Here is a 27,596-nt window from a genome sequence, read left to right on the forward strand (position 1 = left end):
GAAAGTAAACTCGAATTATGATACATGAGGTATGAGTATAAGCTATCGGAAGTCCAAAATAGCAATTTCTTTTTCTTTTTATAGTTTCCGAGTGGAATGAATGATTAGTTATTTTTCAGATCTCAAACTCAGTTTTATTTTGTGTTTTTTTGGTTCCGTGACGGAAATAAACAAAATACAAGGAGGCCCCACCAATGCCTAAAATAACAAGACATATAATTAGGATTTGTCACATCTATAAGAATTGCACATCAAACAATAATGCAATCCCCAACAATTATTAAGTTCCGTAAGGATCTCTACAATTTTCGAGTATCATCTTATACCAACTAATTTATCAGCCACAAAATCGATACATTCTATATAATGCAATCCAATTTAGAATAAAATTGAATTCAATTTATCGAAAGCATAACAAAGTTTTTATTTGAAGTTATATGTATACATATATTGCGTGTATATTTTGAGTTAGAATAGGCGTTGCTCTTTAATAATAGAGCACCATACATTAAGTAATTAATTCGCCTCATTCTCAAAACGTATCTTAATATATCAATAATAGTGTAGTATAGTAAAAAATTCTGAACTGCAATATTTAACAAAAATAAAAAACAATGTGTTAGAACACGTGATAAAAATGTCCAATGAGAATTTAGCATTTTAACCAGAGGATCCACATTGAAAACGTCATTGAGTTTGACGACGAATTTATTTAAGTTGTATTAATACTCTGAGATTTTGTCTCGCCGTTTAAATATTTGGTCCATTGTGTTTGGTTTTTAGAAATAAAAATGTATAAACATTATTTCCTCAATGTCCAAAAAAAAGTTTAAAAAACTGCAAAAACATTTTAAATATATATAAGTCTGAACATTCACGCATTTTTTTTATAAGATTGTGAATGTACAAACAACAAAGTTCATCTTACAATAATTCCCCTTATTTAGTCTGCTAATATGAAAGAGAAATCTAGACTATTCATTTCTTCAATTATTATCACTTTATTTTTAATTTATGGAGTATTTCTTTCTGAACCGTTTAACTTGAATTGCATGTTTCTCTTACACTACATTTGCAGTAGAATAATTTTACTATCCTAATTCCTAAATAATTGAATCGAAAAACACCAAGCGCGGTGGAGTAGAAATGCCGGGATTATGAATTGCTGCAATAGCAAATTGAAAATAAGTAGATGGAATATTTTCTTGACGAAAATGGAATGGAGTTACTACTGTATTTCTGGATATGAGGACCTTCTGCCAGATGACATTAATATACTTTAGGGACACTGCATTAATATAAAAAAATTTATTACATTTTACGTAAAAAAATTGTTCAAATAGAATGCATAAAAAACGAGTATTTATTGGACCATGCCTACAAATTACCATCATGATTAACCAAGGGTCACTTTGTAAAAATGCATTGCAAATTCATCGGAAATATTGTCACCAGCTTTAATCAAATTCAAGAGAAACAGCCAGCCAATGTTTTAAAAACCGGACCGGCAAGCGAACAGGCAACGTTACTGGTTCACGGTTCAACCGGTCCAACCGGTCGAACCACCGGTCTAACCGTTTTACTGTTGCAAATATATATAAAAATATATTAAATTTAGTAAATGATTTACAATTAATAATATATCACAAAACATTAAACCTTATAGATAATTAGTGATGTATAAATATAAATAATATTAAAATTTAGTAAATATATTCAGATATATATATTTAATATTAGTTAGTCTAGATAAAAAATTTAATATTTCATGTATTAAAATAGATAATGTTTATATTAATTTAAGAAAATTTATTTCGTAAAATAATATATAATTAAATACGAATTAAGTACTTATTAATTAGTTTAGATAAGATTATTCATTAATGTCAATAGATAGGGTATATAAATTAAGTATGTAATATAAAAAAATTATTTATAGTAAATAATGAATCATATATGGTACTAATAATAATATAGGTGGTAAGTAGAGCATCATTAAAACATAAAGGATGATAATTATATATATTATAATTAACAATTATATTAAAGAATAATAAAATTAAAATGAATTATTAGTTTTTGTAGATAAAATTAATGGTTAATGTATAAAAATATTTAATGTTTAAATTGTTCAATGAGCCTATGTGGTGGAGTGGTAGATGTCTTCTTAACTAGAAGAGAGGTTATGAGTTCAACCTCTAACAACAACAAATTTTAAAAAATTTTGAAAAAAAATAGAAAACTGGTTTCCGATTCCTGTCCGACCGGCCGGTTCACGGCGGTTCAATGCAGTGGTGGTTTAAAGGGTGAACCGGACCGGACTACCTACCGGTTCGCGGTCTGACCGGTCGAACCGGCCGGTCCGGTCCGGTTTTTAAAACATTGCAGCCAGCAATCTTTATCGATGAGAAATCAGGAAGACCAAATGAGCACAAAATCAGTTTGTGTACAAGTATTGATTACCTCAAAATTTAAGAAATTGGATGAAGAATTCACATTTCAATTCTTAAACCCTACCACACACCACACTGATCCCCTAAAAAAAATTGAAAATGTGGGAAAATGTATAGCATGTACCAAAAAAAAAGAGAAAAAGGAAGAAAAAAAATTGGGCACAAACATTGAATCAATCATTCGTCGCTTCTTTGTGATGAACTCCTCCAAAAGCCTGATCCGTAGAAGCGGTCCCACATTCCATCATTATCCCAGTCAACGACGTCGTTTTCAATCTCGGCGCCGCCGCGGAAGACGAGCGAGTTCGATCTCGGCTGATTCGCCGCCTCCTGCTCCGAATTCCGGCGATTCTTCCTCAGCAGCATCTTCCGCTTCTTCTTCTTCCTCCACAGACCCCTCGGGAGGCGGAACACGGTGAGGATTAGGAGGTGCACCATTGTGCAGGGGCAGCAGCAGCACACCGCCGCGCACTCCCCCGCCGTCTCCCCCATCCTGCTCGCCCGCTTGCTCCTTCTCACTCCGCAATCGCTCGACGTCTCCGATGAAGTCGTCAGCAGCGGCTGCCTCCGCGTCGCCGCCGCCGTGACTCTCGACATTGAAGGAATAATTATCCACAAGGATGGATGCCGACTTTGCAATTAAATATGCAGATCACTGATTAAACTTGTTCACTGTTGCTGAGAAACTGAATTAGAGAGAGAAAGTGAATAGAGAGATTGGAAATATGAATGTGAATTGCAAACGGAGGAAAACAATTTATTTTTAACGCCGTGTTTTAATTTAAGCAGTTTTATAAAATGGAGGTAGCCTGATTTATGCGGGTTAATTAATCATATTATTTCAGCTTTGATTCCGACGGTAACGCACCACTAAACATAATAAAATACTCCACTTTTAAATAAATGAAATATGAAATCATATTGTACTCCCTCCGTTTCATAGTAATATAGTCATTTTAACATTTTGGTACTTTCCAGAGTAATAGAGTAGTCATTTCCCTTTTTAGTAAAAGTCAACACATTTCTCCACACTTATTTTACTCTCTCTTTACTTTATTATCTCTTCATCTCTCTACCTTTTTCATCTTATACTTTATTCTTCATTTACTTAACTCATCTAACACAATTTTTCTTAATTTCCTTGCCGAAAAGAAACACTTCCGTTACTATAGAACGGAGGGAGTACTATACTACTACTAGTACGATATACTATTTCTTTATTTTTTTCAAACATTTTCATTTATTAATATTAATGATGGTCGTACGTTAAATAGTCCATCCGTCCCTAAAGAATATGCACTTTGGGAACGACACGACTTTTAATGTAAAATGGGTAAAGTAAGAAAGATGTAGAGAGAAAAAGTAATTAAAGTATTATTAGTGGAGAATATGTCCCACCTCATTAGAGAGAAAAGACTTTCCAAAATTAGAAAGTGTATATTCTCGTGGGACAAGCTAAAAAGGAAAGAGTGAATATTCTTATGAGATTGATGGAGTATTAACTAACGTGTAGCCTAAAATCGATGGCGATGTATAATGGTAGACCGATTAAATTAATATAAAGATTTAAATAACGTGTAGCCTAAAATCGATGGCGATGTGAAATGGTAGACCGATTAAATTAATATAAAGATTTAAAATTGATTTTGGAATTGAGTACTGTTTATTTCATGAAATAGCAAACCCAAATTTAAGTTGCAAGTAATAATACGATAATAGTGACATGTATATAATAAATACATCTAATTTTGGAGTTTTTGTGGCCATCAACCTGTTAGTGTTGACAAATGACTGAAATTTAATAACGCCTTTTTTATATTCAATTACGAGTAAAGTTTTTTGTTATTCCTACTACTACTATTTAATACTCCCAGCCTAAACTTTTTTATATTTCTCATATTTCTATTTTGCTGAGGTGGGTCACGGTACCAAATTTTGTGGTATACCAGATATTCGGTATGGGTTAATTTTTAATACCGTTATTTTACTGATATTGCGGTCTATCATATATTTACAATATACCGTAATACCATATACTAAAAAAAATCTATATTATACCCAAAATATTTAAAGTAGGGCTTTAGTTATCTTTTAAATTATGTATTTTGTAAATAAATATATCAAATATAATTAATATTCCATTCGTCCCACAAAAATATGCGCACTTTCCATTCTTGTCCGTCCCCTAGTTATTCATTAATGAAAGAGATAAAATATAACTTATAATTGTTCATTAATAAAAGACGGAAAATATAACAATAACATCAACAGATTCATAATAACAAAATCCAAGGAATAAATAATATTTTTTTAATATTAAAAATTAATAATACTATAATATTATTTCTTAACGGGTAACCCGAATTCGACCCGAACACAACACGAAATTTTCGTATTATTAACGGGTCGACCCGATAAGGATACGAACTCAATATGCTTTAACACAAACCCATTAATTTCGTGTGGATTCGTGTTAGGTTATTGTATTGGCCCAAAAATTCACAGCCCTACACGAAATTTTAGGTGTAGTTTTTGTCTGATAAAGTTGAGTAAATATTTTAATGATGAGAGAGGAGAGGGAAATTTATTTCCAAATATAAAAAATAAACATTTTGAATGGAACAAAATTAAAAAGAAAAATTGGACATTCTAGGTGAGACGGATGATATATATTTATTAAATCTTTACAATTAGATCAGAGTGAACTACATATTTAGTCCCTATATTTGGCGTCCATATACTTTAAAAATATCATTTGCGGTCACTATACTTGTACTTATGAACGTTTAAAGGTTCTTTTCACTTTTTGTTACTTTTTCCTAACAAAATCACCCCGAAAGGGTTGAGGGCAATTTTGTCCATTCGTAATTTTGGCCGTCACCTTCTTAAGCTCCATCTGCAACTGCTCAATCAGATCTCGACTCCCACAAACACTCCAGCTTGTTTGTTGTGACTCCATCATGTTAGTTAATGAACTTCAAGAGTTCCAAGATGAACATCAAGAGTTTCAAGAATAGAGCATTTATAATACCTAGTTTCAATAGTATACTAGTTCCAAGAATTATTATTGTATCTCAAGAGTCTCCAACTCTCCTATAAATTCATGGATGTTGGAGCACTTTCTCAATCAATAGAATATGAAAACTATCTGTTCTAACATGGTATCACGAGCAAGGTTTCGATCCTAATTTTTTTTTTGAGAACTCAGAGAAGTTCTCATCATCGTTCAAAACCCCTCAACCTCTTGACTAAATCAAGGCAAAATCAGCCCCTACATCCATCCTCAAGCTTGAAAACAACCAAAATCAAGTGAGCACCAATCAAACCATATTCAAAATGTCCAAACAAGTTGAATCTGTATCTTTAGGATTCAAGTTAGATGGAAGAAACTTCACTGTCTGGTCCCGCCTCATGCGAATAATCATCGGCAGTCGAGAACAACTCGACCACATTGAGGGAGATAAGGATCCTCCAAAAACCACCGACCCAGAGTTCAACAACTGGCAAGCTTCCGACTTCACCGTATTCACATGGCTCATCCAAAACATGGAGCCAAAGCTTGTTTTGCAATTTGCTCAATACCAAACTGCCAAGGCGTTATGGCGGAGCCTCGCAACAACATTCGGAGTCAGAGCCGACCTCGTTCAAGTCTACGATCTCGAGATCAGAACCAATCAACTCAAGCAAGGGAATGAATCCCTGGAACAATAGTGAGGCGACCTCCAACAATTATGGGTCGAAATGGATGCCCGAAGACCCTGTCCCTACACATCCTGCGAGAAGGGTATCAATACATACAGAAAAGAGACTGAAATCAAAAGGTTTTACCAATTTCTATCCGGTTTAGATGACAAATACGATGCCCTCCGCCGAGAACTCCTTAAACAGAGCCCTGGGCCCTCTGCAGAAGAGGCATTTGGGATTGTCAAAAAAGAAGAACCACGTACTGGAATTTGGAAGCCCTCCACCCCAACTCCTGATTCAGAAATCGGGGCTGGATTCGGAGGTCGAACGGGCGGACCACCGCCAACGCCACCGCGCCGGGGCTACACCAGACCGCCGCCACCTCCGAGAGACCGAGGTCAGCCTTCGTCCTGTTCCTTCTCCAATCAACCTCGAATGGACAAATCCAAACTAGTTTGCAGCCACTGCGGAAAAACAAAACATACAAAGGAGACGTGTTTCGAAGTTGTCGGCTACCCGGAGTGGTGGGAGGACCGCCACAAAACCAACCGGAATCCAGTCGCTAAGGGGAGATTGGCGATGGGGAGAGCAGGAGGGGGAGAATTTTTTGCCACCCGGATGGGCAGCCAAGCGGCCACCTGCACCCGGGGTGACGGAGGTGGACCGGCGACTCTCCCATCTGGCAGCGGCGAACCGGTGACGGCGGCAAGAGGGTGGTCGGCGACAGGAGTCGAAATTGGAGGAGATGCAGCGGCTAGGGCTCAATTCGTCGCAAGTTGCCATGTTGAAGGTAAAGGGTTTGGGGATTTATCCTCAAACCCTTCCAATTTTGATAAATATCAAATTTTACCCCACCATATTGCATGCACACCCCTAAGAACCCCTAAATTGCAGATAGAACCCCAGACTCACATTTTTACACAAAATAACCTCATATTTCATGAAAAATATGATAATGCCCCCCAGATTTTGTGTAAAAATCATTTTTCAGCCTTAGAAGATGAATTTGAAATTTCTACCGCATGCAATGTCAAAAAGGGAAATGTAGAAAATGATAGAGGTTGGATATTTGACTGTGGGGCAACCGATACTATGACCTATGATAGATCGGACTTTGGTGAATTATCTAAGGCGAAACGAACATATGTTGAAACTGCTGGTGGTGATTTTGCTCGGGCCGAGGGGGCTGGCACTGTTCAAATTTCTCCTACTTTGAAAATATCTAATTGTCTTTACGTGCCGTCTCTTTCCCAGAATCTAATGTCTATTAGTCACGTAACACGAGAGCTCAATTGTACTCTTCTGATGCATCCTAAATTTTGTTTTCTTCAGGATATCCGGACGGGACGATTATTGGGCGTGGCACTGAACGTCGCGGGTTATACTTTGTGGACGAGATAGCTCAAACTGGCAGGGCAATGTTGGCTCATGGATCTTCAGAACGAGAAACATGGTTATAGCATAGGCGGTTAGGGCATCCATCTTCTAGTTACTTAAAACTTTTATTTCCGCATCTTGTGAACAATTCTGTTTTTTAGTGTGAAACTTGTATTTTGGCTAAAAGCCACAGACAATCTTTTAAATCCAACAATACTAGAGTGGACTCGATTTTTTCCTTGATACATTCAGATGTGTGGGGTCCTTGTCCAATTTCTGGGGGAAACGGTTTGAAATACTTTGTCTCATTCATTGATGATTGCACTCGCATGACATGGGTGTATTTTTTGAAAAACAAATCCGATGCCTTCTCTAAATTTTGTGAATTTTATGCCATGATCCTCACCCAATTTCAGACAAAAATCAAAATTCTTCGATCAGATAATGGAGGGGAGTTTGTTAACGCAAAAATGAAAATTTTTTGCATTGAGAAAGGTCTTATTCACCAAACTTCTTGTGCCTACACGTCTGAACAGAATGGGGTAGCTGAACGCAAAAACCGAACTATTCTAGAAATGACTAGGGCACTTATTTTTTAGTCCAAAGTCCGAAAATATTTTTGGCCGGAAGAAATTGCTACTTCAGTATACCTTATAAATCATCTCCCAACTAGAATCCTAAATCTTCAAACCCCACTTAAAGTTTTATCTACCTTAACTAGTGTCCCTCAAGCCTTATCTCTTGAACCTCGAATTTTCGGATGTTCCGTGTTCGTTCATGTCCCGAAACATGAGCGAACGAAACTAGCCCCTTGTGCGATTAAGTGTGTTTTCATTGGGTATGGGAGAAGTCAAAAGGGATACAGATGCTACGATCCACAAAACCGACAGGTTATCACCACGATGAACTGTAATTTCCTAGAAACAGAATTCTTTTACAACACCCAACTTAACAATCAGGGGGAGAAGGAAATGAATGAGGTTTCAAATGATGACATGCTAAGTTGGATGCCTATAATCCATGATCATAATCCCAATGAAGGTCAACCCGAGCCAACTACTCCTGTCACCGAGCATGTCTTACACACATGTCAACCTGCGGAACAAAGTGTCGCCCAAACGTCCTCTCATCCGATATCCGAGGTAAACAACTCTAATGAGAACTCTATTACTGTTACTGCTGACAATATGGTTGCAGAAGATGAAGAAAGAGAAATCATTGATGAGGATACTGGACAATATATTTTGCCACATCGGAGTACTCGGGGAATTCCACCCAAAAAATATTCTCCGGAAAAGATAGGCGGAAGAAAATCAAGATATCCGATAGGAAGTGTAGCAAAAGCAAACTTGACGAAACTGGCCCCGAGCATTTGAGGCAGTTTTGTATGAAGAAGAAGAAATCCCACAGACAGTGAGAGAAGCCCTAAGAATCAAACACTGGAGAGAAGCATGATGGTCGAATTAAAAGTGATGATAAGTCGTATCTAGGCCTTGGTTACTGGTCAGTATGATGTGCATAATTGAATTATATCTGCAAAACAGTTGCTTAAGTGTGCAGGTTGAGTGTTCTAGCCAGTAGGCAAAGCTTCGGATACTTCAGGCGAAAAGGGCGTCAGGATGTTGCTATCCTGACCATTATGCATGCCAAAAAGGCTCGAGATGGAGAAAAAGGATAGCTGGGAAGATCAGCCGCAAGCAAGGGGGCAAAAGAGTCATTTCATGTTTGAAGTCTACCCTAAAAATCAAGGGAGGCCTCCCTATAAAAGGAAGCCACTTGGAGAGAGAATCATAATCAATTAGTTAGTTAACTCCTACGCTTAGTTAGCAATCTCTCTTCGGTAGATCACTACTTCAGCATTATCTTTCGTAATTCTCGTTTCTCGCCACAGCCATGGTCACCTGAAGTTCCAGAAGTCCGCCAGAGATTCGCCTTCCACCGTTGCAGCTAGTTTATTCCGTAGTCGTAGCAGTTTCATCGCCCGGAGTGGCAAACAATCTTTATTGCTTTCTTAGTTAATCGCATTCTGTTTTCTTACGATTGGATTTGTTGCACTTTAAATATTTGCTTACTTTGAAGTCTTAGTTGTGATCCAAACGTTTTATTGAATATGAAGTTGTTTTCCAGCATCGGTTCATGTTTGTTTTCGCTTCTTTCTGCCTAGATAGCTTAGATCTAGCTGTTACGGTAATTTTCAGTGTGGAATCGCATGTTTTAACTTCTGTACTTAATCTCTCTGAGTTTGCAAGTCTAGATAGCTGTTAGATTTTAGATCTGAATTAGTTAAGTGTGGAAACCCAGTTTACGTGATTTCTGCCACCCTGCATGTTGGCCAGTAAGCATAATTACAGTTTCAGTGTTCGATCTTTTGATTTGAAGTTTTAATTGTAGATCTGTGTTCTTGAAGTTGTTAATCTGTGTTTTTATGGTGATGAATCTGGTTTTGCTGATCTGATTTGATTTATGTTGAAGAAGACAACATCTCCATCCAAGTTTGGGACCACTTTTACTTTTTAGTTACTTTTTGCTTTTGTCCTTTACTTTTTCTACCTTTTCAGGCGATACCCTACAGATCTGTCAGTCTAGTCATCTAACTACCTTTTTTCCTCTGATATTCCGTTTAGCCTTTTATAGTAAACTCGTACCTTCTACATTTATTTCTGAAACATCTTGTCCCCTACTCTCACGTACACAACTGCTTATCAAAAGTCTCTCACACCTCCTAGTCAGTAGAGTACCACCTTAAATTCCAGCCTAGATAAGTCTCAACCCAAAGCGTGGTAGCTAACCAAACCCTTCCAGAATATCACCACAATCACTCCAAATCGTCACCATCTCTGTGGGATTCGACCCCTACCTTCACTATACTACCCAGTAGAAGAGGGTTGAGGAATTATTGATACCAGGTTCAGGATTAGCTGGGGCTTGTTTTATCCTGATCAGTAGGATACACCTGGGCTTGAACGACACCTGACGCAAACCTGCTCTTTCAAATGGCGCCGCTACCGGAGATGAATGGCGTTATTTATTGTTATTGTGTGTGATACTTTGGCGTATATATTGTGGATAATTTTTCTCTTTCTTTTTATTTCAATTTATGAGAAGCAGTTCGGCTCCTGACCAGTGGAGACCGAAGATACTTCAGCGAGGATCTATACTCGTAACCACTCGATCCGGCCTATCGACGGCTTTGTCTGACTTAGGTTCGAGTAGTGACGAGGAGCAATACACAATAAAATGACCAATACCGGAAGAGATACCAAGGATAGAGGGAAACCCGAGAAGGATGGCCGCTCAAGGAGAAGAAGATCCTGAGATCGGGACGCTGAACGCACATACCGAGGGAGAACCACCTCAAGCCATAGTTGTGACCCCAGGGCAAACTGCTTGTGATGTGAAGCCTCATATGATCGCAATTCCGCCTACATATTGCGGGAAGAGTTACGAAGGGCCGTATGAGTTCCTTCATGAGTTTTGTAAAATTTGTAGGGCACAGAGAAGGCCAGCAGGAGCGACTGAGGATGATTATAGACTGAAGGCCTTGCCGTTCTTACTGAAAGGGGAGGCTAACACCTGGTTCATGCGTCTGCCCCCCGACTCCATTGAGAGTTGGGCTGATTTCAAGTCAGTATTCCTAGGCGAGTTTTTCCCGTCATCCAAGACAAACGCGCTGAAAAGGGAAATAACTAGTGTGAAGCAAGGGTACGATGAACCTTTGAGCGATTATTGGACGAGGTATATGGGCCTTTTAGATGCATGTCCCAATCATCGCATGACGGACATTGAGATACATCATACCTTCTATGAGGGGATGAACATAACAACCAAGGACCTGGCCAATTCGTCGTCGGGAGGAAGCTTCACGCAGCTACGGGTCAGTGAAGCGAAGAGGGTCCTAAGGAAACTACTGAGTGCGAAGAAGGAGTATGACCATTCAAGAGATGGATACAACCGAGAAAGGGTTGCAAGTGCCTCGTCTACTGACCAGGAGCAGAAGCTTGAACAGAAAATGGATTTGAAGATGGATGAGCTGAAGAAGTCACTCCTGAGCGCAATCGAGAAGAATACACCGCCGACTTCCCTAGTTGGGAACTACAAGGGTGCAGAATAGGGAAACCAAGAACCGAGCTATGATCAGCCAAACGACTCGGTCAGTATGGAACAGGCTAATGCTGTCGGGTATTTTAACTCAAATGGGAATTGGATCCAGGGGAGACAACGGGACGCACCATGGAGGGATCACCCAAATTTTCGATGGGGAGATGAGAACCAAAATCAAAACCAAGGTCAAGGTCAGAACTAATATAACCCCCACTCGAACCAAAACCCCAACCGTGGGCCAGCAAACCCGGACCACCAGTCCAACTGGTCAGGAAGGAACCAACAATCCCAAAACCAAAACCCACAACACCAAAACCCAAACCCTGTCTACATACCACCCCACCAGAGAAACTTCCAAAATTACCAAAATCAGCCGAATCAAGCACCCCAACACCATCAGAACCAAAATCATTTCCAAAACCAGAACCAGAACCAATATCACCAAGACCAGTATAACCCTCCTGGCCAGTATAACCAATATCCACCTAACCAGAACCAGCAACACTTCCAAAATTTCCAGCCCAACCAAAGTTCCCAGTATAACCAGCACCAAGGCCCAAATCAGTCACAATATTCCAACAGGACCAGACGATCCATGGAGGACATGATGGGAGAATTGCTCGCGTCGCAGCAAGGTATCAAGGGCGAGTTGCAATCCCACAACGAAGTAGTGCAGGGGATGCAAAATGCCCAGAAGGAACATAAAGCGAACATGGATATGATGAATAGGCAGTTGGCCCAGCTGGCCAATTCGGTGGGTGATTTGAGAGGAAATTCAGGGAAACTCCCTTCTACAGTCCATATACCCGAAAAAGAGAATGTTAGTAAGGTGACACTGAGGTCCGACACCACCTATGAAGGACCCTAACCGAAAAAAGCCAATGGAGAACCGAGTGGGATGAAAAAAATGGGCAATATCATTTCGTTGGAAGAGCTAAAGAAACCCATGCCTCGGATGCAGGATCCGTTTTTCTTGGATGAAGAACCGTCGAGGAACAGTGAATCTAAGGAGAAGGAACTGACGAAGGAAACTCCAGCCCAGAATGCGCCCGAGAAAGACTCCGGGAAGGCTGTTGGGGACCGACGGAAGGAACTAAAGGGGAGAGGCCATTCCCTTTCCGTTTTGTTACAAAAAGAAAGAAGGAGAACCCGATGGATTACTTGTCGATTTTTGGGAAATTGGATGTCACCATACCATTCCTCCAAGCCGTGAAGCTACCCCCTCTTGGGAAATTCATTAAGGAGTTCATAGCCGGGAAAGCCCAGGAGGATGGGAAGATCATGGTGGAAGGGATAGCGTCGGCGATTGTGCAGGAAAAACTACCATCCAAGAGAGCCGACCCAGGTATGTTCACTCTACCCATAACTGTAGGAGATGTAAAAGTCGAGCATGCAATGTGTGACCTGGGGGTATCTATAAATGTTATGCCATTGTCAATATCTAACCGATTGAATGGAGTTAGATTGTCGAGTACTAGGGTGTTGATCCAACTGGCTGATAGGTCATGCATAAGTCCTGAGGGTGTTTTAGAGAATGTGTTGGTTAGAGTGCATGATTTTACCTACCCTGCTGACTTTTATGTGATTAAAATGAGTGAGTCAGAGGCTAGGGAATCTAGTGGCATATTGTTAGGGAGACCATTTTTTAGAACGGCCAAGACAATAGTAGACATGGCTGAGGGGACAATTTGCATTGATTTCCATGGGGAGAAATTTACTTTTGATATCAATGAGGCCATGAAGAAGCCTATTGATTCTGAAAACCTATGCTATGTTGATGTGATTGACCCCTTAGTCCAAGATTTTCTTGAGACCGAACTCTTGCAGGAGAAACTTCAAGCTTTAGATGTGTATGAGCAGACTGACGTAGAAGCTGCTGCATGGTGCGATCTGATCAGTAGCCAATGGTTGACTGATGAAGAAATAGAAGGAGCAATCAAGGAATTTTGCCAGAAATCAGAGTTCATTGGAGCCGCAGGGGCTCAGCTACCAGCTAGTATAGAGGAACCCCCAGGGGGAGAATTAGAAAGAGAAGGAGAAGCTGAAAGAAACCCTCTACCCGAAGACACACTTCCACCCCAAGTCGAGCTGAAGAAACTGCCATCGAATCTGAAGTATGATTTCCTCGGAGAGGAGAACTCATATCCAGTGATCATCAGCAGCAGCCTTACAAAGGAACAAGAGGCGAGGCTACTGACTGTGCTGAGCAAGAACAAGAAAGCGATTGGATGGAGTCTTACAGATTTGGTGGGGATAAGCCCCGACATCTGCATGCACCATATTAGGCTGGAGGAAGGAGCAAAAGCGCATCGAGATGCTCAAAGGAAGGTAAACCCTAACATGCGAGAAGAAATATTGAAGGAAATCTTGAAATTGTTATCGCTAAGGATTATCTATTCAGTGCCGGACAGTGAGTGGGTCAGCCCGATCCACATGGTTCCAAAGAAGTCGGGAATCCAAGTCGTTCAAAATGAGAGGAATGAGCTGATCCCAACGAGGCTAGTCACAGGTTGGCGAATGTGCATCAATTACCGAAAGCTGAAAAATGCAATGAGGAATGACCATTTCCCTTTGCCTTTCATCGACCAAATGTTGGAGAGACTAGCTGGTAAGAAGTACTTTTGCTTTTTGGATGGATACAGTGGATATTTCTAAATTTACGTGGATCCTGAGGACCAGGACAAGACTACATTCACTTGCCCATTCGGAACCTATGCATACAGACGCATGCCTTTCGGCCTATGCAACGCTCCAGGTACTTTTCAAAGATGTATGATGAGCATATTCTCCGATCTAATTGAGGACTGTATAGAGATATTTATGGATGACTTTACGGTCTACGGAGATTCTTTCGACTCATGCCTTCATCACTTAGACATAGTTCTCGAAAGGTGTCAAGCAAAGAGTTTGGTTTTGAACTTTGAGAAGTGTCATTTTATGGTCACCGAGGGGATTGTTCTAGGACACGTGGTCTCAGAGAGAGGAATCCAGGTGGATCGAGCCAAGGTGGACGTTATATCCAAATTGTCGTTTCCTACTGATCAGAAGGGGATAAGGGGCTTTCTAGGGCACGCCGGATTTTATCGAAGATTTATCAAGGATTTCTCCAAGATCGCCCAACCCCTTACCCGACTTCTTCAGAATGAAGTGGAGTTCGTTTTTGATGAGCAATGCAAGGCTGCTTTCAACCTTCTCAAGGAAAAGCTGATATCCACACCTATCATACGGGCTCCTGACTGGGACTATCCTTTCAAAGTAATGTGTGACGCCAGCGACTATGCAGTGGGAGCCGTACTGGGTCAGAAGATCGATGGGAAGAGGTACGTAATTTTTTATGCATCTAAGACTCTGAATCAAGCCCAGCGGAATTACGATACCACTGAAAAGGAGATGCTGGCAGTGGTGTATTCTTTCGAGAAGTTCCAGCCATACTTGTTGGGATCCAAGGTCATCGTATATACTGACCATGCAGCGATTAAGTATCTGATTGCCAAGAAAGAATCCAAACCCTGTTTGATCCGATGGGTACTCTTGTTACAAGAATTTGATTGGGAAGTGGAAGATAAGAAAGGAGTTGTGAACAAGGTGGCGGACCATTTGAGTAGAATAGTGCAAGATGGAAACAGCGAAGAGGTGCACGACAAGTTTCCAGAGGAGCATTTATGTGAGGTGATTTTTGAGGTCAGGAAAATTGACTGGGAAGAAGTGATGAAGCTTACTGGCCAGTACGATACAGCAAGAGGGAAAGAAAAGGTAGGGCAAGAACCATGGTATGCAGACCTAGCCAACTACCTAGTGACTGGAGAGCTTCCAGAAGTGTCGAGTATTACCAAGGCCCAAAGAATGAAGATTAAGAGTGAAGCAAAATACTACTTTTGGGACGACCCCTATCTATGGAGAGTGGGATCCGATCAAGTGATAAGGAGGTGCATTCCTGACTGGGAGCAGCGGGATGTCTTGATCCATTGCCATTCGTTAGCGTGTGGAGGACATTTTGGGTCCAAGAAGACGGCAAGGTAGATTCTGGATAGCGGCTTTTATTGGCCAACGCTTAACAAGGACGCATACGAGTTCTGCAGAAGTTGTGAACGCTGTCAACTGACCGGTGGGATATCTGCAAAAGATGAGATGCCCCAAGTTCCGGTAATTGTCTATGAGTTATTCGACATATGGGGAATGGACTTCATGGGTCCTTTTCCTTCGTCCTATGGCAATTTGTATATCCTAGTTGCAGTGGATTACGTCTCCAAGTGGGTAGAAGCCAAGGCCACAAGCACGTGTGAAGCAAGGGAGGTGGCCAAGTTCCTCAAAAGTAACATTTTCAGTCGATTCGGAGTACCAAGGGCCATAATATCCGATCAAGGCACCCACTTCTGTAACTGCACCATCGAAGCCTTGATGAAGAAGTACGGTGTGCATCACAGACTATCAAGCCCCTACCACCCGCAAGCGAACGGGCAGGCAGAGATCTCTAACCGAGAGATAAAAAAGATTCTGGAGAAGACCGTAAATCCTACCAGGAAGGACTGGAGTATGAGGTTAGAGGATGCTCTATGGGCATATCGCACAGCCTACAAAACCCCCATAGGAATGTCCCCGTACCGAATTGTTTTTGGAAAAATGTGTCACTTACCAGTGGGAATTGAGCATCGAGCATACTGGGCAGTACAACAAGTGAATATGGATGCTACAGCCTGTGAAGAGGAAAGGAAGCTGCAGCTGCAGGAGTTGGAGGAACTCAGATTGGAATCGTTCGACTCAGCTATGTGGTACAAGGAGCGAACCAAATTGTGGCACGACAGGAATCTGAGGACCAAGGATCTCCATGTTGGGCAGAAAGTACTACTTTTCCAGTCAAGACTGAAGCTCATGTCTGGAAAACTCAAGTCGAAATGGACAGGGCCTTATGTCATCACCTCACTCCGCTCCAATGGAGCAGTAGAAATTTCAGGGAGTCCTTCTAACTCTGAACCTTTTATTGTGAATGGGCATAGGCTAAAAGTATTTAGGGACAATAATGATGTGGCTGTAGTGGATGAGATCCCACTGCAACCACATACTCAGGTTTCATACTGACCGGTAGAATGGGGATTGGAATTCCACTGGGCTAGCTCCTTTAGCGTAATGTACATATGCTGGCAAAGTAGAATCCCAATTTTCCTAAGGAAGATGTAAATATGGTACATATGTGGTAGTTAATTAATTTGAACCTTTGCATGCTAGGTAGTTTTAAGAAAAACCAAAAATATTTTTCGGACCTCAAATATTAATTGGGAGTACGTACTGACCATCAGAATACCATTTTGGTGAAACTCCTATTTTATTTAAGTGTCCTTTATACTTTATTTCTAATTTAGGAAATATAGGGGGAAATCATTAAGGAACGAATTTGAATTTGTGGACTTTTTGCAGATTTTGCAGGGTGGCAGCGGCTGGAAGGGGCGCGTGAGCAGAGAGAGTGGACACGCCGACCAATCAGGAGTCAGTATTCTCAACCGCCTCTCCCTCGAAACGACGCGATTTGGAACCGCCTATAACCGGTCGCAAAACCACAACTGCCCTATTCCAACCCATAACCAGCCGTCTCCCCCGTTTTTCACTTCACAATTTCACTCTGCAATTTTTTCTCTCTGCAAAATTTCCACCGTCACTCCACAAACACCAACCCCCACATTATACCCAGAATTTCACAGACCTAAGCCATGGTAAAGAAAGCATGGGCAACAAAAATCAAACCCACTTCAAACCGCCGGGAAGAGGTCCCAGAAACACAACAGCCGCGAGAAGAACCACCGTCCACCCAACCATCGCCAAACCCACAACCATCAGAGCCGACTCCGCAAGCACCAGCGATGATCTCGTTAGACGCAATGGCGGAGTTTCTTAGGCTGCAAGATCCGACCAGAAATTGGGCGGCAGAGTTGGCAAATTTCAGCCGAATCGGAGGACATGGGAGCGTGACTGGAGCAAGCCCGGCAGTAACCGCATCAAAGACAAGCTCGCAGCCCACGGCACAACCTCCATCTACTATGCCGACTTCCCCAACGACTCCACAAGAAGAGGAATCTCCCACTGAAGCCACACCACCAAGAGACAGAGCCCATGGATGTTAACCCTATTGCGGCCTATTACGATTCTGATCCAGAAGAAATGAAGGAAAGGCTGAGGAAGGAGAAGCAAGGCCAAGAGGGAAGAAGTGCAGCTGAGGAGACGCCGGTCGCAGGAACCGTCCTTCACGAAGTGGCTAGAGGGGAGATAGATCTGAATGAGACGACCAAGAAGCAGGGACTAATGACCGATGAGGAATTTCAGGCTATTTTAGATGATGTCAATCGGATGGAAGATGACACTGCCGTGGTGGCTGAGGGGCTAGACCTTGCATCACGAGCAGTAGGAGAGAGTGAAGAAGTCAAAGAAGGAAACCGCTCGGAAAGCCAAGCTAGGGAAGAAGAGATTATGCCGGAATTACCCCAGCCAGAAACAGAGACGGGGTGATACATCTATTGAAGAACATGAAACGAAAGCAAAAGAAACAGAAGCAAGACCAGAAGTACCCAACCCAGTGGCACCTCCGATGACAAAACCGAAGGCCGTCAAGAGGAAGTTGGTGTTGAAGGGCGAACCTAAGGCTAGTCGGCCAAAGCCGCAAAGGGTATCTCAACGATGCTTAGGAAAGTGGGCAGCTAGTAAGGCGAAGCCGAACACGGAGGCAAATCCCGTGGAGATCTTGAGTGAAGAAGAGAGGACCACTCCCACAAAACCTGGGGAAGAGTTTTTACCTGTTACTGACCTAGAGGATACTGCAATGGAAACCGAAGCGGTCTCTCCAACACTGAGTGGCCAAGGTGAAGAGGCTAACGGGATGGCTGAGGGTCTGGACCTCGCATCCAGGTCAGTAGGCCACAAGGAGACCGGCCCTACTACCCAGGATCCACTTTCGACACAAGCTGAGAAGGAACCCGAAGAAGAGAAAGACAAGGATGACGGAGAGGAAGTTAGATACCGTGAAGAGAGAAAACAAAAGGGGAAGGCCCCTATGAAGAAGAAGCCCAGCAACAAGAAGCCACGTACAGTGAACACTGGCATAGTCATTACTGAGTCAGTTCAGCGAGCCCAGGAACACTGGAGGGAACAAAGTGATAGCGAATACGCTGTCAGTGAAGAGTCAGAATCGGACAGCTATATTTCCCTGGAGGACGAGGAGTACAGTGAGCAACAGCTTCCGCACGATCATCGGGAGCTAATATAACCCCCGGTAGAGAGACTGAGGTACCAGCGCTGGACAGTGGACCTTACTGATGATCTGGTGGAGGAGATAAAGCTTTTCGACTCGAAGGAGCTACAAATAGTTTTCGATAGCAAGGATGAAGGGAGTAAGCAAGTGAAGAGCGGAAAGGTACTTCATATTCCTTCTTTAGATGAGTTGGGTGTCCGCGAGCAGTTTCTCTCTTATTTGCACGCGTTAGGATTCGAATGGTTATTGGAGAATGGAGAGGCGAGAGTCCCAGTTAGATTAGCGAAGGAGTTTTTCACGACCTTAAGGTTTAAGGTCACCACTGATCTAGATGAGGAATGTATCAGTTTTAGGCTGTTTGGAGGAGAGATACGGATGAATCTGATTGAGTGGACCGTGCGTCTGGGAATGTGCAGTTTGGAGGAGGCCATAGGGAATGAGTGGAGAAGTAGGGAACGGGGAATTCCCCGCAGACATGTGGAATTTGAGCCCCGAGAGGCATGGGAGGAGTTAACTCACCCAGCCTCTGGAGAATTTGCATCCACTCTCTCTGGCTCAATCCATTTCAATAACCCAATCCTACGCCTAGTCCAGCTTCACTTGGACTTCAATTTGTTGGGGCAGTCGAACTCCGCTGTCAGGAGATCGATGTCGGAGTTATACCTTCTCTGGTGCGCCAAGCACGGAAGGAAGTTACATCTGGGTTTTTGGACCGCCTACCAATGCCATCTAATTGCCACCCACCCAGCGAGAAACCTCACTCTCTGCCATATCTTGGGAGTGTTCGTCAGAAACAACATCATCATCACGGAGGCTGCAGACTTATCCGACCAGATCATGGTGGACCCTCCTGGTCTCTTTGATACACCTTTGTTTGTCCGAACGAACACCGTTTACATGAGGCAGGGCGTACCACGTTTCTATGCAATGGAAGAAGAAGCTATGCCTACAGGGAGAGCGACGGCAGCCCAGGGAACACCAGCGCAGGAGCAGAGGCAGGAGAGGTTGGAAAAAGTCGTGGAAGAGTTGGCGGAAGAGAATCGAAAAGTAAGAGCGGAGTTAAGCCGTTTGGCAACTGTGATGGAAGGAATCTTGAACGAGTTGGGAACCGGGAAGTTGGTCCGTGAATCTGGACCGAGTGGCCACGGAGGCCGAACTAATGAACCACGAGTATCAGAGGAAGTAATACCCGAGACGAAAGAAGCAGAGCAGAAAGAAGAAGCGGAACAAGAGGAAGGAGATGCCGAAGAGTCGGCAGAATCTGGGAACAAGCAGTCCGAGAATGAGGAGGAACAATCGGAAGAACCACCTACACCACAACCTGCCCCGCGAAGGAGTAGGAGCAACAAGTGACCACCACCCCACCTGACCAGTTAGTTTTCTTTTTATTTTCAGTTTTTAGTTTTTCGTATTTTAATTGTGTTTTGCTTTTTTTTTAGGTATTATAATCTGTGTAGTACGTGAGCAAACCCCTTTCATAACACTTAGCCTACGCAATAGTCTAAGTGTGAGAAGTAAAGGGTTTGTTTTTTTAGCGCATGTGTTTGTGTTTTCTGTTTTCTTTTTTCGTATGAATGTCAACTCACACTTAGCCTATTATATAGTCTAAGTGTGAGGAGTTTGTTGTATATACATGTTTCGTATTGTTGGTTTCAGTTTTAGTATGTCGTTGTGCTTGTTTTGTCTGTGTGTCAACATACTGGACATTACCTTTTCCACTTCACAGCCTTATCTGAGGGCAGACACTTGTGAAGTGGGAGGGGGGACGCAATGGCCAGTATGATGTATGTGTACATATGTGTTATCTATGTTTAAGTGTTTGCGTAGTGTGTAGGTCTAGTTTTTATTTGATTGAGCTTAAAACTCAACTGTCTTGAGCTGACGGTAAGGGGAATTTAGGAAGATACGACATGCTGAAAAATGGAAACCACCCCCCTTAGTATCTCCTAGTCAGTATGGATGATGCGAGTATGAGAGAAAAGCCCACACTTAGAGCCAAAACGCAAAAGCCCTCTTTAAATGTGAGTAAAAGCCTAAAGTGGAACCACTTTCCACTAATTCAGAAAAGAAAAGAGTGGCTGCCACAAGGTGCCTAGGGTGAAGTGACTGCGTGCAGCAACACTGAAGGCAGTAGGAAACCCCCCCCCCCAAAAAAAAAATATTTATTTTCCAACCTTTAGAACCCCACTTTCTAGCCATACACATACCCAGATATACACCCCTAGCCACTGGAATTGTGTGTGCAAGACATAAGGCAAGAAGGCAACTGGTCAGAAGGACATACAATAAAGAAACCAACTGGAGCGAAAGAATTGAGAAGCAAGGAAAAAAATCGACCAGGAAGTCATTCCAGGTCCAAAAAAAATAATAAAAAGGGAAGAAGAAAAATGTAAAGAAAATGGTCGAAAACACTTGACCACAAAAAGGATGAGAATGAATAAGGGTGGCGAAGCCAAAAGACGCTACTGACCAGTTGGGAAGCAACTTCAGAAAAAGTCCAGCCAAGCCGAGGTGACAGCCAAGAGCCCGAGTACACACAGTTCCCACGCACCAAATAAAGTGGAATTTTTTGAACCTTAGAGCCTTAGGAACATCCACCCAAAACACCACAAACTAATAGCCCCGTTACAAGCCTTTAAGTCCTTCAGTAGCTGCACGTGAAATCTAAGTCCGAAGCAATTGTGGTTGAGCACTATGAGAGAATGCAGTCCTAACATTCCCGGAGAGGTATGAGTGACTGAGTGAACCTAGTGTTTGGCCGAAAGTTTGGGCGATCTTGACGAGCGGATATACTGACTGAGAGAGAAAAGGGGGGCGGCGGAAGTTCAAGGCTGTCTAAGGCCGGATTGCACCTGATCCCGAGGGGAGGGATGGTTGAAAATATAGCCCAATTACTGTGTTAATGTGTCTAAGTGTTTTAGTTTTCTTTTATGTGTTTGTCTTTGTTATGTGTTTTCTTTGCGTCATAGTTAGAGTCTAGGGTAGGATTGAGTCGGTCAGGGGAGTAACCAGGCTAGAATTCGACTTATTTCTTTTTGTTTGTTCTTCACGCTTGAGGACAAGCATGCGGTAAGTGTGAGCAGTTTGATAAGTCGTATTCTAGGCCTTGGTTACTGGTCAGTATGATGTGCATAATTGAATTATATCTGCAAAACAGTTGCTTAAGTGTGCAGGTTGAGTGTTCTAGCCAGTAGGCAAAGCTTCGGATACTTCAGGCGAAAAGGGCGTCAGGATGTTGCTATTCTGACCAGTATGCATGCCAAAAAGGCTCGAGATAGAGAAGAAGGATAGTTGGGAAGATCAGCCGCAAGCAATGGGGCAAAGGAGTCATTTCATGTTTGAAGTCTATCCTAAAAATCAAGGGAGGCCTCCCTATAAAAGGAAGCCACTTGGAGAGACAATCATAATCAATTAGTTAGTTAACTCCTACGCTTAGTTAGCAATCTCTCTTCGGTAGATCACTCCTTCAGCATTATCCTTCGTAATTCTCGTTCCTCGCCACAGCCATGGTCACCTGAAGTTCCAGAAGTCCGCCGGAGATTCGCCTTCCATCGTTCCAGCCAGTTTATTCCGTAGTCGTAGCAGTTTCATCGCCCGGAGTGGCAAACAATCTTTATTGCTTTCTTAGTTAATCGCATTCTATTTTCTTACGATTGGATCTATTGCACTTTAAATATTTGCTTACTTTGAAGTCTTAGTTGTGATCCAAACGTTTTATTGAATATGAAGTTGTTTTCCAGCATCGGTTCATGTTTGTTTTCGCTTCTTTCTGCCTAGATAGCTTAGATCTAGCTGTTACGGTAATTTTCAGTGTGGAATCGCATGTTTTAACTTCTGTACTTAATCTCTCTGAGTTTGCAAGTCTAGATAGCTGTTAGATTTTAGATCTGAATTAGTTAAGTGTGGAAACCCAGTTTACGTGATTTCTGCCACCCTGCATGTTGGCCAGTAAGCATAATTACAGTTTCAGTGTTCGATCTTTTGATTTGAAGTTTTAATTGTAGATCTGTGTTCTTGAAGTTGTTAATCTGTGTTTTTATGGTGATGAATCTGGTTTTGCTGATCTGATTTGATTTATGTTAAAGAAGACAACATCTCCATCCAAGTTTGGGACCACTTTTACTTTTTAGTTACTTTTGGTTTTGTCCTTTACTTTTTCTACCTTTTCAGGCGGTACCCTACAGATCTGTCAGTCTAGTCACCTAACTACCTCTTTTCCTCTGATATTCCGTTTAGCCTTTATAGTAAACTCGTACCTTCTACATTTATTTCTGAAACATCATGTCCCCTACTCTCACGTACACAGCTGCTTATCAAAAGTCTCTCACATCTCCTAGTCAGTAGAGTACCACCTTAAATTCCAGCCTAGATAAGTCTCAACCCAAAGCGTGGTAGCTAACCAAACCCTTCCAGAATATCACCACAATCACTCCAAATCGTCACCATCTCTGTGGGATTCGACCCCTACGTTCACTATACTACCCAGTAGAAGAGGGTTGATGAATTATTGATACCAGGTTCAGGATTAGCTGGGGCTTGTTTTATCAGGTTCACTATACTACCCAGTAGAAGAGGGTTGATGAATTATTGATACCAGGTTCACTATACTACCCAGTAGAAGAGGGTCCGCGCTTGGGGAGAAACAAGACTTGGAAAAAATGTCGACTGCCAAAAGGAAAACACACTGTTGGCTGCAGATGAGTCATTACAATCAAACGGAGGCCTGACGGAACTATCGAGAGATACAAGGCCAGTCTTGTAGCTAAAGGATATACTCAGACATATGGGGTGGACTACTCCGAAACATTCTCACCAGTGGCAAAGATGAATACAGTTCGAGTACTGCTCTCCATTGTAGCAAACAAAGATTGGCCCATACACCAGTTAGATGTGACTAATGCATTCTTGCATGGTGAACTCAAGAAGGAAGTCTACATGGAAGCTCCGCCTGGTTTCGAGGATGACTTTGAAGTCGGAGAAGTCTGCCAATTGAAGAAAACCTTGTATGGGTTAAAACAGTCTCCGAGAGCTTGGTTCGGGAGATTTACAGAAGCCATGAAAAAGTACAACTATCAATAGAGTAATGCATATCACACTCTATTCCTGAAGAAGAGAGGGGATAAAATCACATGCCTAATAATTTATGTTGATGATATGATCATCACAGGGGACGATTCTGAAGAGATAGAGCAGCTTAAGAAGAATTTGGCGACGGAATTTGAAATGAAGGATTTGGGGGTACTCAAGTATTTTCTGGGAGTTGAAGTCCAAAGATCAAAGGAAGGGATCTTTATCAATCAGAAGAAATACACCTTGGATCTTCTAGCAGAATCCGGCATGATGGAGTGTAAGCCAGCAGACACACCAATTGCAATAAACCATGGTCTCCGAATGACCGAGGGAGCCCAACTAGCTGACCGAGAGAGGTATCAAAGGTTAGTAGGAAAATTAATCTACTTGTCACATACTAGACCAGATATCGCATATGCAGTAAGTGTGATAAGTCAGTTTATGCACCGACCCCAAAACGACCACCTTGAAGCAGCATTGAGAGTTGTCCGATACCTCAAAGGAACCTTTGATCATGGAATTATGTTCAAGAAGAATGGACATTTGGAGATTCACGGTTATACAGATGCCGACTGGGCTGGAAACCCAGTGGATAGAAAATCCACTTCTGGGTACTTTACATTTATTGGAGGAAACCTAGTCACTTGGAAGAGCAAGAAGTCGAAGGTCGTAGCGTTGTCAAGCGCAGAGGCAGAATTCAGAGGAATCCGAAATGGTTTGACAGAGGTACTGTGGCTTAGGGGATTGATGGAAGAGTTGAGTTTTCTATCACGAAAACCATGTCGATTGTTTTGTGATAACAAAGCCGCGATCAGCATTGCAGAAAATCCAGTCCAACATGATCGAACAAAACACGTTGAAGTAGATAGACACTTCATCAAAGAGAAAATCGAGGCAGAAATTGCTGAGTTCCCATTTATTCGATCTAAATATCAGCTTGCAAACATTTTGACAAAAGCAGTTGGAGCAAAAGTTTTCTCAGAAGCTCTTACCAAGTTAAGTATCGGAAATCCCGTTACTTAACTTGAGGGGGGGTGTTAGTTAATGAACTTCAAGAGTTCCAAGATGAACATCAAGAGTTTCAAGAATAGAGCATTTATAATACCTAGTTTCAATAGTATACTAGTTCCAAGAATGTATTTATTATTGTATCTCAAGAGTCTCCAACTCTCCTATAAATTCATAGATGTTGGAGTACTTTCTCAATCAATAGAATATGAAAACTATCTGCTCTAACACATCATTCTCAAAGGACTGCACCCTTTCTAATTGCCCATTATTTGTCTCCGTATCATCTGCTGATACAAATCCTTCACCACTGAATCCTCTTTAAAATCAAATGTTTAGGGTGAATCCAATGTTATATCAAAACTAAGGCAAAGAATATGTTTCCGTCATTTTGTGTTTATTACATTCACGAATAAGTAGCCATAAGGGTAAAATTACTTCCCAAGATTTGTTCTCGTATGCTAAACTCAAAAGACCAATTTTGATCTTTTTTATTTTATCAAAACAGTTGAGATCGATGGCAGTGGCATCGAAATATATAAACTGTGTGTCAAGTTTTTTTACAAGAACTACTTTGAAAAAGTAACTTAGTGTTGAAGGTCTTGGTTAATGCATTCGGTCAAACAAAAATGGCCCCCTTTTTTTTAATGTCTAATGGTGATTTGATACTTCCAATCTTATACTCCATGGTTGCAATAATTTAATAAATAAGTAGTCTGATAGCTCGAAATATGCGGTAGAAGGCCATCCGCATCCCTGTCTTTTATCCGTATCTTAACCGTCTCATCTCTTCACTATTCATGGGCCACATTGTACTTTTCACCCCATCTCTTAAATAAGAGACAACACCTACATCCCTCCATCTCTTAACCGTCTATTAACCATCTCATCCCTTCACTATTCATTCAATTTCATTTTTATTTTTATTTCCAACAAATTCAATTAATAAAAACACACTTCATTAAATAAAATAAAATTACAATTTAAAATCCTAAAAAAAACAAAAAAAATATATAATTAAAAAAAACACATAATTAAAATCTAAAAAAACAAATAAAAAAGACATAATTTAAAATACTAGAAATTAAAAATTACACACTTAAAAACTACTCCGCCGGCGAATCATCCCCCGAAGGCGGTGGCGGTGAACTCAAGCCACCTGTAGGCGGAATACCAATTTGACTTGTCATATACTCAATTCCGGCAAGATGGGCTTGATATTGGGGAGGCATCATGCGGGAAGTGTCAGCCATCGTGGCGGTCAAGTACATGGACAATAGGGTGTTCGAGCCCGAGACCGAGCCCGCCTGGCTTGATTCGCCTCGGCCCCTCCTCCCTCTAGCCAAATTCGCCGCCTTGGTCCCTTGCGGCCGACGGCGCCCACTGGAGGAGCCCCCTGCATCGGTGGTCGTGCCCTCAACCTCTTGTGAGGCGTTGCCTGACCCGCCCTCACTAGACGAGTATTGGCCACCCACCGTGTGCTTCGTGTGCTTCGAGCTCAAGCTCGTGCTGGACTGGACACCGCCAGCCCACCTTTAAACGTCTTTGACCGCCTCCCAAACATCGACATGTTTGAATTCTTTGTTGTTGTCGTCAAAAAAGACTCGCATAGCCGCTCTCAGAATGTCGGCTCCACTGGCTCCGCTTTGGTAATTCGCCGCTTCATTCTTGTAGATCCCGCAAATTTTTTTGACATCTCTGTCGACTCGGTCAAAATGACTGCAGAGCATCTTCATGGTGCGGCGGCGGGACCCCTTTGGCTTGTTCTCGTTGTAGGCGTCGGTGACCTTTTTCCAAATACACTTGCGGGTTTGTTGATTCTCGACGATGGGATCGTACGAGACGCTGACCTAAGCGTTGAACAGAGTCATCGTGTTGTTGCGGCTGTATGGATGACGACCTACATCCTCCTCCTCCTCAGCCGCCTCCTCCTCTTCCTCCACAACGTTGAATGCACGACCCCCGGAGCTTCCACCGCCTCGTCCTCCTTCCGGATACGGTTCATCTGGAAAATCCTCCCTAATTTGGGATAATCCCTGCGATTGCCCATACCTCGGGGAGGAGAGATGAGAGTATGCATCCACATCAACATAGGGTGGTTGGTACGCCGCCGGCGTCGACGAGCCTTGGTTGTCCGGCGTCGACGAACCGGAAGCACCCAAGACATTGTACATGCCCCCCAGTCGTCAAACGTGTTCAAGTCATAGCCGCTGGAGCCGCCAGAGTTTTCGTCGCCGGATATTTTGAGATGAAAATTGGAGAGAAAAGAGAGTTGAAAATTGGAGAGAAAAGATGTGTGTTTGTGTGTATAATGAGAATGAAAGAGGAGTATATATAGAATAAAAAATAATAAAAATTACCGTTTAACGGTAATATTACCGTTTTTTATTTTATTTTATTTATTTATTAAAATCAAATTTAAAAAAATATTTATTGCGTCAGCATGACGACGCCCACTCGCGGGCCGGCGAGTGGGCGTCACGCCTAGCGCTAGCGCTCGCCGCGTGGCGCTGGCGCGTGACGAGACGTCTCGCCAACCCACCTTCCGGGCCGAGACGCCCGTCGAGACGAGATCGAGATGGATGGCTGCATCGCTGTCTCGATGCCGTCTCATCTCTCCGAGACGAGATAGAGACAGCATCGAGACGCGATGCGGATGGCCAGGCATT

General features: G+C 42.3%; 1 protein-coding gene across 1 annotated transcript; it reads right to left on the reverse strand.

The window, feature by feature from the left end:
* Window positions 1-2,630: 2,630 nt before the first annotated feature.
* Window positions 2,631-3,050, reverse strand: LOC121774126. Its single transcript, XM_042171048.1, has one exon. It carries the CDS (start codon window positions 3,048-3,050, stop codon window positions 2,631-2,633), a length of 420 nt encoding a protein of 139 aa, XP_042026982.1.
* Window positions 3,051-27,596: the final 24,546 nt, after the last annotated feature.

Source organism: Salvia splendens, chromosome 2, assembly GCF_004379255.2.
Source record: "Salvia splendens isolate huo1 chromosome 2, SspV2, whole genome shotgun sequence".
Lineage (NCBI taxonomy): Eukaryota > Viridiplantae > Streptophyta > Magnoliopsida > Lamiales > Lamiaceae > Salvia > Salvia splendens.

Bases quoted from the DNA above. Each gene is read 5' to 3' on its own strand.
- LOC121774126 (XM_042171048.1), bottom strand. From the start codon at position 3,050: ATGTCGAGAGTCACGGCGGCGGCGACGCGGAGGCAGCCGCTGCTGACG.